Source organism: Rousettus aegyptiacus, unplaced genomic scaffold, assembly GCF_014176215.1.
Source record: "Rousettus aegyptiacus isolate mRouAeg1 unplaced genomic scaffold, mRouAeg1.p scaffold_m13_p_5, whole genome shotgun sequence".
NCBI classification, from domain to species: domain Eukaryota; kingdom Metazoa; phylum Chordata; class Mammalia; order Chiroptera; family Pteropodidae; genus Rousettus; species Rousettus aegyptiacus.
This window is the reverse complement of record NW_023416308.1, coordinates 4,177,489-4,189,544: the sequence shown is the minus strand read 5'-3', so window position 1 is coordinate 4,189,544 and position 12,056 is coordinate 4,177,489. Positions and strand designations below refer to the sequence as shown.

Below are 12,056 nucleotides of genomic sequence, written 5' to 3'. Positions count from 1 at the left end.
CAGCAGATCAACAGGCTTCAGCGCCGCCCGCCTTTGGAGAACTCCTTCGCCCCGAGTCTCCTTGCAGCTTTTGCCCTCTGCCCCGTCTTCACAGGAAAGCGTCTCGGAAGAACGGCCCACGCTTGCTTCTTTTTCTTCCCCGTTTCTCATTTACTTTTCTTTTCTTTTCTTTTCTTTTTGCAAGAAATATTAAATCTCTTTATATTTCTCTTGTTAAATAAGGAAAACAAAATCTACTTGTGTGCTTGACACTGGATCAAGAAACAGTGTGACCTAAAGCCCTACGAGCCTTTTCGGTTCCCTTTCCCGTCTTGTCCCCAACCTCTCCCCCTAAATTAACCACTGTCCCAAGTTTTGCGTAACACTCTCTCTCGCTTTTCTTTTTCTTTTCCAGCGACGTACGCGCTCCTCGATACTGTCGTATTTAGTTTTACCTGTTTGGGGCCTTTATATATTTGGAATCAGACGACTGCTTCGTTTTTCTCAGCATCGCTCCTGAGATTCATCCAGGTTCATTCTCGAGCTTCGACGAGCTCATTCTCACTGCCGGGAGTTTTTCATTGTGTGAATGCCGGACCCAGGAGATGTTATTCCATTGCCTTTGGACTTACATCATTTCTTTCGAGGAGTCAGTTATCGATCTTATTCCCTTTTTGGAAATTTATGTGTCTTTTTTTTCCTACCTCTGGCTGCTTTTAAGATTTTTTTCTTGGTTTTCAGCAGTTTTTTGATGATGCGATTGTGCATATATGGGTGTGTTGTTGATATTTTAAAAATTTTCTTTTCTTTCTTTCTTTCTTTCTTTCTTTCTTTCTTTCTTTCTTTCTTTCTTTCTTTTCCTTCCTTCCTTCCTTCCTTCCTTCCTTCCTTTCCTTTCCTTTCCCTTTCCCTTTCCCTTTCCCTTTCCCTTTCCCTTTCCCTTTCCCTTTCCCTTCCTTTCCTTTCCTTCCTTTCCTTTCTTTTTTCATGCCTGCAGCACCTGGTCTTCCTAGCTGGTCTCCCATCCAAGTACTAGCCGGGCCGGACCCTGCTCCGCTTCCGAGAGCAAACGAGACTGGGCTTGATCGAGGTGGCGTGGCCGTGGACTGCCCTTGTTTCCTTAGACATTACTCCTGCCACATCCTTTCTTCTCGCTCCGAGACGCCAACGACATGTCAGTCAGACTTTTTCATCTCGTCCCATAGGTCTTTTCTTCTCTTTTCTATAGTTTCCGTTCTTCTGTGTCTCGATGCTTCAGTCTGATATCTTCTCTTCCAGTTAATCTTCCTTTCCTACTAACTAATCATTTCTTGGGCTATATTTGATCTTCCGCCAAACCATATTTTGAGTTTTTTCACCACTTTCTTCAGATCTAGAATTTCCGCTTGCTTCTTTTTCAAAATAGAGTTATCCGCCGAGCTTGTCCGTCAGGCCCTCTGTTTCTTGCTCATTTTCTTGACCATGATCGTCAGGACCGCGTGTGGTAACTCCAGTCCCGGGAGCTCCCGCGGGTCTCTTTCTGTCGATTGCTTTCCCCCTTGATTTTTGGCCGTTTGGACAAGTCTCTTTCATACGCCTGGTTATTTTTCTTTGGAATGCCCAGTGGCATGCTTTAAAAAGTATAGGAGGACTAATTCGAGGCTCAGGATGACAGCCTCCCCCCGAGGAAGACTTCCTCTTGCTTCTTACAGGCATTTGGCCCAGCGGTCACCGTAACCCAATCAGAGACTGGGGTGCTGTGAGGCTGGGTTTTCGGTCTCTGGTGGGGGGTCTCCCCTGTGTACTTGCTTCCCTGGGTCCTTCCCCCCACCGCGGCCTCTGCGCTGTCCCGGCATCGACTCTCGGCATTGGCCTTGGTAGTTCACCTTCCCGAAGCGAAGCGGCAAGCAGCAGACGATGGGGGCGGAGTCGGGGTGGGGGTGGGGGTGGGGGATTCTCCCGCGACCTCGCGATGCCGCCCCCTGCAGCCTTTCGTCCAGGCGGCGGCCGCCCGCCTCCCATCGCTACCGCTCCAGGGCACGCGCTTAAGCCTCCCCAGGGACTTCTCGCCCCCGGCCGCGTTTGTCGTTCAGCTTCTGCATTTCATGTTTCTCTTACTTACTTGGTTTCCGCAGGGTCGATTTTTGAGAAGGGAGCCAGGTAACTCTTGCTATTCACCGCCTTGGCAGGCGTCAGAATTTCCTTCCAATATTTTGCATTCGTCCCAAGATATCTTGTGGCCCTGTCAAATTTAGAAACGTGTACACAGCAGTCTTGGTCCAAAAGGACATGGAAGAAGGTTATCGGTGAATGCTGGTTTTTACTTTTGCTTGTTCCAATTTATAGATGATGAATTGTCATAAAAGAGACTACATTAGAAAGGGGCCCAATGAGACTATTAATTTTAACACTCAGTATTTAAATTATATTTCTACTTCTTACCAAATGTTGTGTCTTTTCTGTTTTATAGTCCTGCTCAGTTATTTTAATAGAAATATTATTTAATTTTAACATTTAGCTTAACCAGAGAGCAACAGAAAATGTATTGTAATGTAATATATTTCCATACTTTATATTTCAGAGCTACCTTACTTTTAATCCAACAAATAACAAAGAATTGGTGAGCAACAGTAAAACGCAGACAATATATTATTCATGGGTAAGCAAAAATATTTAGATTTGTTTTAAGTGTATGGACAATTATATATGTATTCTTTGAATACAGATGTTTTGGTAATGTAACAAAATAGTTACTCAGGAAGCAATAAATCTATATTAAAATGTTTTGATTTAATTTAAAGTATTTATTTTAGTCCCACTGGAAATTAGCATATTAAATCAGGAGCAGAAAATTTAAATTTTATTTTTTTTAAGTAATGAGGGAAAAATTTTTAATGTATTTAACAGGTCTAGAATATAGGGGTTTTTGGAAGTGATGGACATTATTCCTCTTTATAAATGAATCAGCAAACAGATTAGCAATATGTATTCTGACATGGCAAAATCATGAAATTAAAAAAAAAATTAAGCATACAATTACCATATGACCCAGCAATTCCCGGGTACAGTATGTCCCCAAAAGAATTGAAAACGGGCCTTTCAAGCACACACTTACACACAGATATTAATAGCAACAGCGTTACTCGCAATAACCAAAAGGTAGAAGCAAACCAAGCGCCTATCGGCTAAAAAAATGCGGTCCATCCGTATAATGAAAGAGTATTTGACCATACAAAGGACCGAAGTTCTGACACACGCCACAACACGAGTGAGCCCTGACAGCATGATGCCGAGGGGAAGAAGTCAGACGCCAAAAAGCCACGTATCGTACGACTCCACTGATAGGCAAATCCATAGAGACAGAGGGCAGACTGGTGGCCGTCAGGGGCCGGGGTGGCGGGCGTGGGGCGGGGGGGCCTGGATTGCTCAGTGGATGGGATTTCCTATCGGGGCGATCAAAGCGTCCTGGAACAGATAGAATGACGGTCGCACAGCATAGTTAGCATACGAGGTGCCGCCGCATCGCACACGTTAACATGGTTAATGGTCAGTTTTATGTTATGTGAACTTCACCTCAATAAAAAATGAGAAACACACAGACGCCGGGCGATTCGCAGTGATAGTCAGTCATTACTTCAGGCTTGAATGAGCGCTCCGAAGCCTTGGCAATGGAGAATTCAGGTTCGCGTTAACCACCATTTACAGCACAATCACTTGTGGCACTTTATTTATGGATCTGCTTTCCTCTCCGAATGTTTTCGGACGCTCCTGGAGGCAGCGGGTTCTCTCACCTGTAGAAACTGCAAAGCTCTGCCCCTGTCGAGAAGCCCTCGTTTCGATTTTGTCGTTGTGTAGTTCTTTCGGAAACCAGGTGGGTTTTTTTTTTTTTTTTTTGAGTAGTGGTGACTTTTGTTTTGTATTTGCCAGAATGAAGAAGGAAATGTGCTCACTCACAGCGCCCCCGTTTTAACAGAAAAAGTGAGTATTCCTGCCGCTCGTTTCCTCATCCGATTTCGTGGAGAAGAAATGTGTGATGTGGAAGCTTAGTCGCCTTTCGCTGTTCCTTGCATGTTTTGGTATCAAAACCACTGGGAAATAATTTGAAAATTTTAGCTGGGTCCTGGGCCCTATCGAATCTGTCAGCCGAAGATAATGGAAAGTACTGTTAAAAACAAAACGTTATGGAGAAAGAAAGTTCTCCGCCGTGAGAAAATGCCCCCAGGAAAGTGGCGGCTTTTATACGAATGTGTGCGTGGGACAGAGGGGAGGGGATGTGGACGGGGGTGAGCGCAGGGGTTGAGTGTGGGCGGGTCCCTTTTGAGATGCTCACTTATCGAAGCCGTTAAAAATGATCCGGGGTATTTAGACATCTACGAGCCAACGGAAAGGTGGCGAGCTGGTGCCGGTGTCGGAGGAAACGTTTCATCTCACCTGCTTTCCTCGGACGGTCGCAGCTGATGTGGAAGTCAGGTCCCGCCTCCTGCAGCGTCTCCCGCGTTCGATGCCCACAGAATCCGCTCAGTGAGAACTGTTACGATTTTGCTGCTTCCTGTCCTCACTGTTGGTGTGACCTACAGAAATTTATTTTTTCAGAGGGCATGCCAAAAGAAAAGGATGAGGCAGATGGACACGGGACAGATTATTTTGTCTGCGAACTCAGTTTTTCATAAATCAAAGTATCAACAGAGAAAGACAGTCGGTTCTAGTTACTTGTGGCGCTTCCGTTCCCTAAGGTCTCTCTGCAGACCTGACCTAGCGAATACTGAACCGCTGCTTCCGGGAGAAAAACGGGAATGGGGTCCTGCCAGCCTCTGGTCACAGCGTTTTCATTAAGCGACAGATGCATAACCTTGCTTTATGTGTGCCTGTGTTTTAAGACATCATCTAAAACAGGACGTCGATTCATCAACGTTGGACTGACAGCCAACAGCCGGAACTCATGCCCAAATGACACTCACCTAACACAGGTGCAGGCACACCTTGTTTCACGGTGCCTTGCTTGACATCTGTTGTATTCTTTGCAAACTGAAGGCAGAAGAGACCTTCCACTAGCAAAAAGATCGGTTTGCTTCGTTGTGGTCTGGAACCCATCTCGCAGTGTCTCCGGGCTTGGGGCCACTGGACAGCATTTCAGTACCAGGTCTGGGGACCCGTTTAAATACCAGAATTACCAACAAAAGGCACCACCTTGTCAAGAAAAAAAAAAAAAAAGAACGGCATGGCACTAAACAGACCACGGAAAGGACACTTGCTTCTAGTGTGGGAGCTAAAACAGGAAGGCAGAGTGTCGCCTCATTTGACCTCAGCTGGGAACAGCAAAGTTTTCACCACTCCGCACGCGTCGGCCAACGAGAGAGCCATGAGGACTGACTTGGGAGTTACGGATCAAGTTCACGGAGTAGGTAAATTCGCAGAGACGGAATCCACAGATAATGGGGATCGACTGCAACTGAAAGAAGAAAAATGCCTCGCACCGAAACAGCGCGGCTCTCACAAAGGGTTCGCGGCCCTTGCTGGGCCAGCTGTTATTTTCCCGACTCCCCTGTGTTCGCGCCAGCAGAGGTGAACCCTGGCATCTTCTCTGCTAATTAGACGACTGGGTGGCGGACTTCCCGTGCCACGTGACAGACGCTGAGGTTTTTTTTTTTTCATTGATTCCTTTGCTCACACTCACGGAGGGGCTTCACTCACTGCTCTGGGTTCTTTCTGTACTTCACATCCAAGACGTCATCTGAAGAGGAGGGGCCTAGTGCCCGATTTCATGTTGCACAGATGCAGGAAGTAGTCTGAGACTTAATTTCTAATGATGAGAAAATAATCTGTGATCACAAAGAGCCTGGGAGAATTACTTGATGATGTCTCACAGAACTTGCTGTTTTTGCTCATGACGGGCTCTAGTTTCCTTGTCAGTCTCTGACGCCTCAATAAGAGAAGTCGAATAGGTGTAAACGGTGACCGACCACTCTTGCATTTGCTTTAAGCGAACAGTTTGACACGGGACACAACCCTACACCTGCAAACCGTCAGAGGTTCAGAACCGCCCGACCCATGGCAATCCGCAGGGACGTGGATTGTCCTTTAGCGAGTGCTTTAAAAATATATATATATTATTTTTCTGCTATATTTCAGTGTAATGTTATAAGACACCCTATGCTGCTAAATGCCTTGTTTTATACTTATCCCTAAACCGTCCCTCATAATCTGTCTTTTGAAACGCAGACATTCAACAAGCTCGTGGGCAAGTTTAGCCAGTCCATCTTCCATTTGAATTTAACGCAAATGCTCTCGGCCACCATGGAAGGGAAGCTGGTCGTCTGGGACATACACTGCCCACCGCCGTCCGCCTCCGCCTCTCTGGGCCATCCCTACATCAAGCCTTGTAAACTGGTTCATTTGCAGAAAGAGAGTATCACTGTGCTTACCGCAGTTGATAGGTAATTAGCCCACTAAGTAGCTAGCTATAGACGGTCATAAAAATATTTTAAAAACCTTTAGAGCATATACCCATATTTTGTATGTGCACAGACTATTTCCAGGGACGTTAGCTGGGAACATTGGTTGCCTCTGAGGAAAAGAACGAGAGACTAGGATTCGGGATGGGGGTGGATGTGCTGCTTTTTATAGTCTCATTTGTGTTAAGTGGTTCGCTTTTTTTTTTGTTTTTTGTTTTTTAAATCATAGACATGTATTACTTTAAAAAATCCCTTTGTGTTGGTGAAACAAAAAGTGATTTTTTTTCCCCCTCTGTACCAAACAGACTTATTCTGCACCCTAAATTTTACGACTTTGAATTTAAGAAAATAATGAGACTGGCTATATATATATATATATATATATATATATATATATATATATTCTGATTACAAAATAGCATTTTCCTATCACAAAAAGAAGAAATACACCAGAACTTTATGAAGCTCTCTAACCGTATGATTTTGAGAGGCTGTCGGGGCTCGTAGATGATCATTCAAAGCCTTACCCTCAGAAAGAAAGGGGTCGACGCCCTTTCTCGCTGAGTGGTAACTTTGGGCGAGGAGTTAGACTTTGCCGAGCCGCCATTTTTCTGTCTGTAAAATGAGCATAAACAATAGTCCCCGCCTCAGAGTGATTTTCTGAGGATTTGCGCAGGTGAAATCGTCATTATCAGTGTGGTAGAGGAGTTCCCAGAAATGACGGAGACGATTCCCTAATGACCAGGGCCCCGCCCACAGGGTTGGGGATCACTGTGCCACTGGCTTTGCAAAAGCCCGTTTACTTTTCCTTTCAACAGGGAGGTCCTGGCATGGCTTTACAAATAGAAATGCAAATTGTCATCTTCGCTCAGGGGTATGAAGACAGTAGTGGAATTGCAACCGAGAGAGCAGTTAACTGCGAGTTAGTCGGGGGTTAGGACCCAGCGACAGTCGGGCCTGGCTTCTCCATGTTAAATGAAATCCGGCCAGGACCAGGGAGCCCGTGGGGGAAATGACAGGTCTCTGAAAACACTGGGCCTGTCTTGCCGTTTCTGCCCAGCAGAGGGCAGTGAAAGCCGTTTTAGCCAATTACTCTGCCCACCTGCCCTGCTGCTTAATCAGGAACTTCATTTAATCACTTTGCATGTTACAAGGGGAAACTCGTCCCCTCCTTCCCACCCCCAGGATCGGAATTATGTCGGAGGCTTCGAAGCAAGCAAGCCCGTTTGGGATGGACCCGAGGACCGGAAATAAAAGCCGTTTTGTCACGTGCGGCACTGCCTTTGGCTGTGACGACCGGACAGGGTTTTACGATCCCTCTGATGGCAGCGGCTTCCCGTAAAGTGGCTCGTGCCCCATCGGCAGGCAGCTTGCGTGATTTCGGAGGGCTGGTAGAGGGACCGCTGTCATGCGTAGTCTTACGGCGGAGAACGCAAATGACTGCCCACCGCCGGGGCGCGCGGCCGGGTCTCGGAGGCCTGGGAAGAATAGGGCGGGGAGCGTGGACTTTGTGTCAGACACACCTGGATCCCGGCGCGGTCTGGCCACAGGACCCCGACGGGGTTGCCAGGCAGACGTGTGTCCCAGGCGCTCTTTGGGACATACTTACACTGAAAGGTTACTTGTCGCCTTCGATTCGAAAGCCGAATTTAACTGGGCATCCTGCATTTGTATTTGCTAAATACGGCGAGCCCAGGCCTCGAGCCAAACTCCTAACCTCTCTGAGCCTCAAGGACGTGAAGGGGGTAACGGTAACACCAGCTCCGCAGGGCCGGATCGCATGAAGACTTTCTGCAACGGCCTGAAGCCAGAGCCTCTGACGCGTGACTCGGCTGTACTCGCCGCCATTATTTACTTGGCAAACTGGTGTTTTTCTCCGTTGCAGCTACATTGTCACAGGTGACGTGAAGGGCAACATTAAGTTCTACGATCACACGCTGGCCATCGTTAACTGGTACAGCCACTTCAAACTCAGCTCCATAAGGAGTCTGTCCTTTTCGAGGACCCCGGCATCTCCCCCCAGCGAAAAATCAAACTATCCTCCAGACTGCACTTTAAGAGGCGACCCCTTCGTGGTCAGGTGAGTGGTTAATGAATCTAGTCATTTGAATGGTCAAAAAGACGATCGATGTTCTTCTAACTTGGTTTTCATCCGGGGGGAGTGTTCGCCTTGCTCCCGACATGTGACAGGGTGGGAACTGGGTCACCTAGTCAGCCCTGTACCCGGCTTAAAGATGGCTGGCTCTCCATGGCTGATTATAACCACTAATCATTTTCTAAATGAAACACGATTCTCACATTAAGAGTCTTTAGTGACTGGAAGCTAGAAAGGGCTTCTCCCTGAGCTCTGATCTCTGCTCTGTTCGGCGTCCTTTGCTGTAGGGTTGGTCTCTGTTTTTGAAGCTGAGTTTGTCCCAGCAGCGCTGAGGTTAAAGGCATTTGATAATTAATAGCCATAACATTTCAAGACTGAATTATCTGAGCGCCTGCTTAATTACCCTTGCAGTATTTGCCTGTGCGTCTGTGTGTGCGCACCAAACTCCATATTTGCATACACAAATGAATATTTGCATGTGCAGATTAGCTAATTGTACGACTGACTGTCCATCTGCATACTTAATGACTCAATTTACATGTGGAAATGTGGGCTTTTTTCACTTGCAAATGGTGGCTGTTGGGTGTTGGTGGTATATTTTCGGAGACGTTGGGTTAATAATGTCGCCAAATTACAGGCGACAGAGGCGCGTCCTGTGCAATGAGCAGCGGAATAGCTGGTGCGCCCCGCGCCCGGCGCCCCCCGAACGCACTGACGCCCCGCGGTCTTTCCTTGGCGGACAGGAATTTCATCATCGGAACGGCCGACGCCACCGTGTACCACTTAACGGCGGATGGAACCAAACTCGACAAGTTGTTCGTAGAGCCCAAGGATGCCATCCGCGCCATCTCCTGCCACCCGTACCAGCCCCTCATCGCCATCGGCAGCTTCTGCGGCATGATCAAAGTGTGGAACTACGAAAAGAAGACGTACCTCTTCAGCAGGGTCTTCGAGAAGGGGCTCGGCGTGCAGAGTCTGACCTACAACCCGGAAGGTATTTGTTTCCGTGTTATCTTCTCAGCCCGTCTTAGGTTCCGAATCGAAACAGACCCAAGTGGCTGCGGCCTTGGCCGACACAGCTCCAGCAAGTTTACCTTGACCCCACCCCCAGCCTCCACCAGGCTGCGTGGGGCGCCTTCCCCCTCTGGGCTCAGTACCTGTGCCATCTGAGCGCTCGCCCCGGAGCGTCACACTCGTCCCCTTTTTTCAGCGTCCAGGGACCTCGACGCTCACACTCACCGCTGTCTCCCCCCACAGCGCCTAGAACAAGGCCCCGCACGGGGCCGATCTTTTCTTGAATGCACGAAGTCCCTTTTGATCCCGTTGTTCCCTGGCTTGTGATTTCAGGAGCCCTCCTTGGAGCTGGCTTCACGGAGGGGACGGTTTACGTACTTGATGCGATGTCCTTAGAAAACGAAATCTCAGAGCCTTTCAAGTACTCCAGAACCAGCGTGACTCACATAAGCTTCTCCCACGACTCCCAGTGTATGGCGACTGCTGTAAGTCCTTTCGCCGAGCCCCGTCCGGCGAAAGCAACCTTGTTTAGAGCCGAAAGAGAGAGGGGCTGGTGGGGGGGGGGGTGGACATGGAAGGGGGTGACTGCCAAAGGGTGCAGGGTTTCTTTTGGGGGGAGGGGCGATGGAAATGCTCTAAAATCGTGATGAGGGAAGTACAACTCTGTGAACATGCCAGAGCCCACAGAACATGACAACTTTGAATGTGCCGCGTGTGAATTCCATCTCAGCGAAGCCGTTAGGAAGAGAGCGAGGGGCCTCGGGGAGCGACCGGGGCCTCAGCCCCTGAGCTCGGGGGGCGGCCGCCCTGACGGCTCGCTTTGGTTTCCTGGTGTTTTGGGGCCCTTTCTCTGCCTCCCTCTCTTCACTCTTCCCTGTGATTTTTGACGAGACGACAGGCTCGTCTACCTCCGAGCAGAGTCTTCCATGGGTACTTCAGATGCTCTTCCTTCTATCTCTGCATCAGGGTCCTGGTCGTGAAGACCCTCGGACCCCTAACCCCCGCCCCCTGCCGGTGGCCTTGCCTTGGTGCCCGGGGTGGGGTGGGGGGTCAAACCGCTGTCCCGTGTCCACTGCAGCTCGGCCTCTCTCCTGGTCTGTGCCCCAAGCCGCCCTCACCCTCCCGGACACGGCCTCAGTAACCCTTCAGGCTGGTCTCCCCCACCCTTTCAATCTCAGCCATCATACTTAAAAAAAAAAAAAAAAAACAAAAACCAACGTACATTTTGTGTGTGTGTAGCTGGATGAAGAGAAGGGAGGACCCAGGCCGAAAGAGCCAGGGGGCTTCTACAGAAAGTCGGGGGGCAGGAGGGGCTAGAGAGATCGAGACTGTGGTGTCGGAGAAATACTCTCCCCTCACCGCTCTCGAGACTTACCTGCTTTTTACCTTGCTTTTCCCATCTGCAAAATGGGTGTTATGTCACTACTTGTTCCGAAAGACGAAGCTTTCTTTTTGGGTAAAATGTCAGTGTAAAATAATGTTAGCAAAATTGGTACGGAAACCCTAACGATGACTTTTAAGTTGCGGCATCTGAGGGGGAGTAACTTGGGCCCTGTCGCTCGCCCGCAGGACGCGAGCTTCACCGTGGCCGTGTACAAGATCAGAGTCAGACACGGACAGAGGGTCTGGGAATACCTGGCGCGGCTTCGTTCTCACCGCCAAAGCATCCAGAGCCTCCTGTTCGGGGTTCACCTGGACAGCAACGAGCCGCGGCTGCTGAGCCTCGGCAAGGACAGGCTCTTGGTGGGCTGCTCAGTTTTCGTTCACCTGGTCACTGGGACCTGTTTGGTTGCGTCCCTGGCACGTGGCAGAGAGCTGGGTGTACAGTGTGCGTGCGTGTGTGTGTGTGTGCACGTGCATGTGTGTGCATGTGTGTGCATGCATCTGTGCGTGCCTGTGTTTGCATGCATGCGTGCATGTGTGTGCATGTGTGTGTGTGAGTGTGCATGTGCGTGCGTGCATCTGCGTGTGTGCATGTGTGTGTGTTAGGGGGAGTGAATGTACAGCGAAGCTCCGTGAGCCCCTCCGAGCTGGCACTCGGGCCGGACGCGGCTCTGACACCGTGTAGGGCCTCACGTCCTAAGCGAGGCGGCTTCTGGGGGGCAGCATGCCGGGCGGCAGGGAGGTGGTGTCCCTGCGGCGTGGAGCACACGGCCACCCTCGCCCCTCGGTGCACATCTGGAAAGCCATCACTCGCCGACAATTTTTTTGGTCCCCAGGGCTTGGGGGTGAGCCGTCACCTAAATGTGACAGCTCACAGAGGATGTGAGATAAGGGGGAAGGTAGGGGCAGCGGCAGATGTGATGTCACGTGATCAAGCCGGAAGGATTCAAGATCAGTCAGTCAATTAATCTACGTACCTATCCATCCATCTTACCTTCCTTCCCTCCCCTTCTCTCCTTCATTATGTCCTTCTCTCTATCCATCCATCCACCCATCCACCCATCCATCCACCCATCCATCCACCCATCCATCCATCCATCCACCCACCCATCCATCCTCCCACCCATCCATCTACCCATCCATCCTAGTTTGGC

The 12,056-nt window shown here is 49.3% G+C and overlaps 1 protein-coding gene across 1 annotated transcript in view; it reads left to right on the top strand.

Moving 5' to 3' along the window:
- CFAP251 (cilia and flagella associated protein 251) overlaps positions 1-12,056 on the top strand; it is a 55,679-nt gene that overhangs the window by 17,926 nt on the left and 25,697 nt on the right. The window contains exons 10-16 of the mRNA XM_036221300.1: positions 2,540-2,617; positions 3,886-3,936; positions 6,178-6,392; positions 8,296-8,490; positions 9,249-9,499; positions 9,853-10,004; positions 11,089-11,262. Of these exons, the coding sequence (XP_036077193.1) occupies positions 2,540-2,617; positions 3,886-3,936; positions 6,178-6,392; positions 8,296-8,490; positions 9,249-9,499; positions 9,853-10,004; positions 11,089-11,262 (1,116 nt within the window). The remainder of the gene's footprint in view (positions 1-2,539; positions 2,618-3,885; positions 3,937-6,177; positions 6,393-8,295; positions 8,491-9,248; positions 9,500-9,852; positions 10,005-11,088; positions 11,263-12,056) is intronic.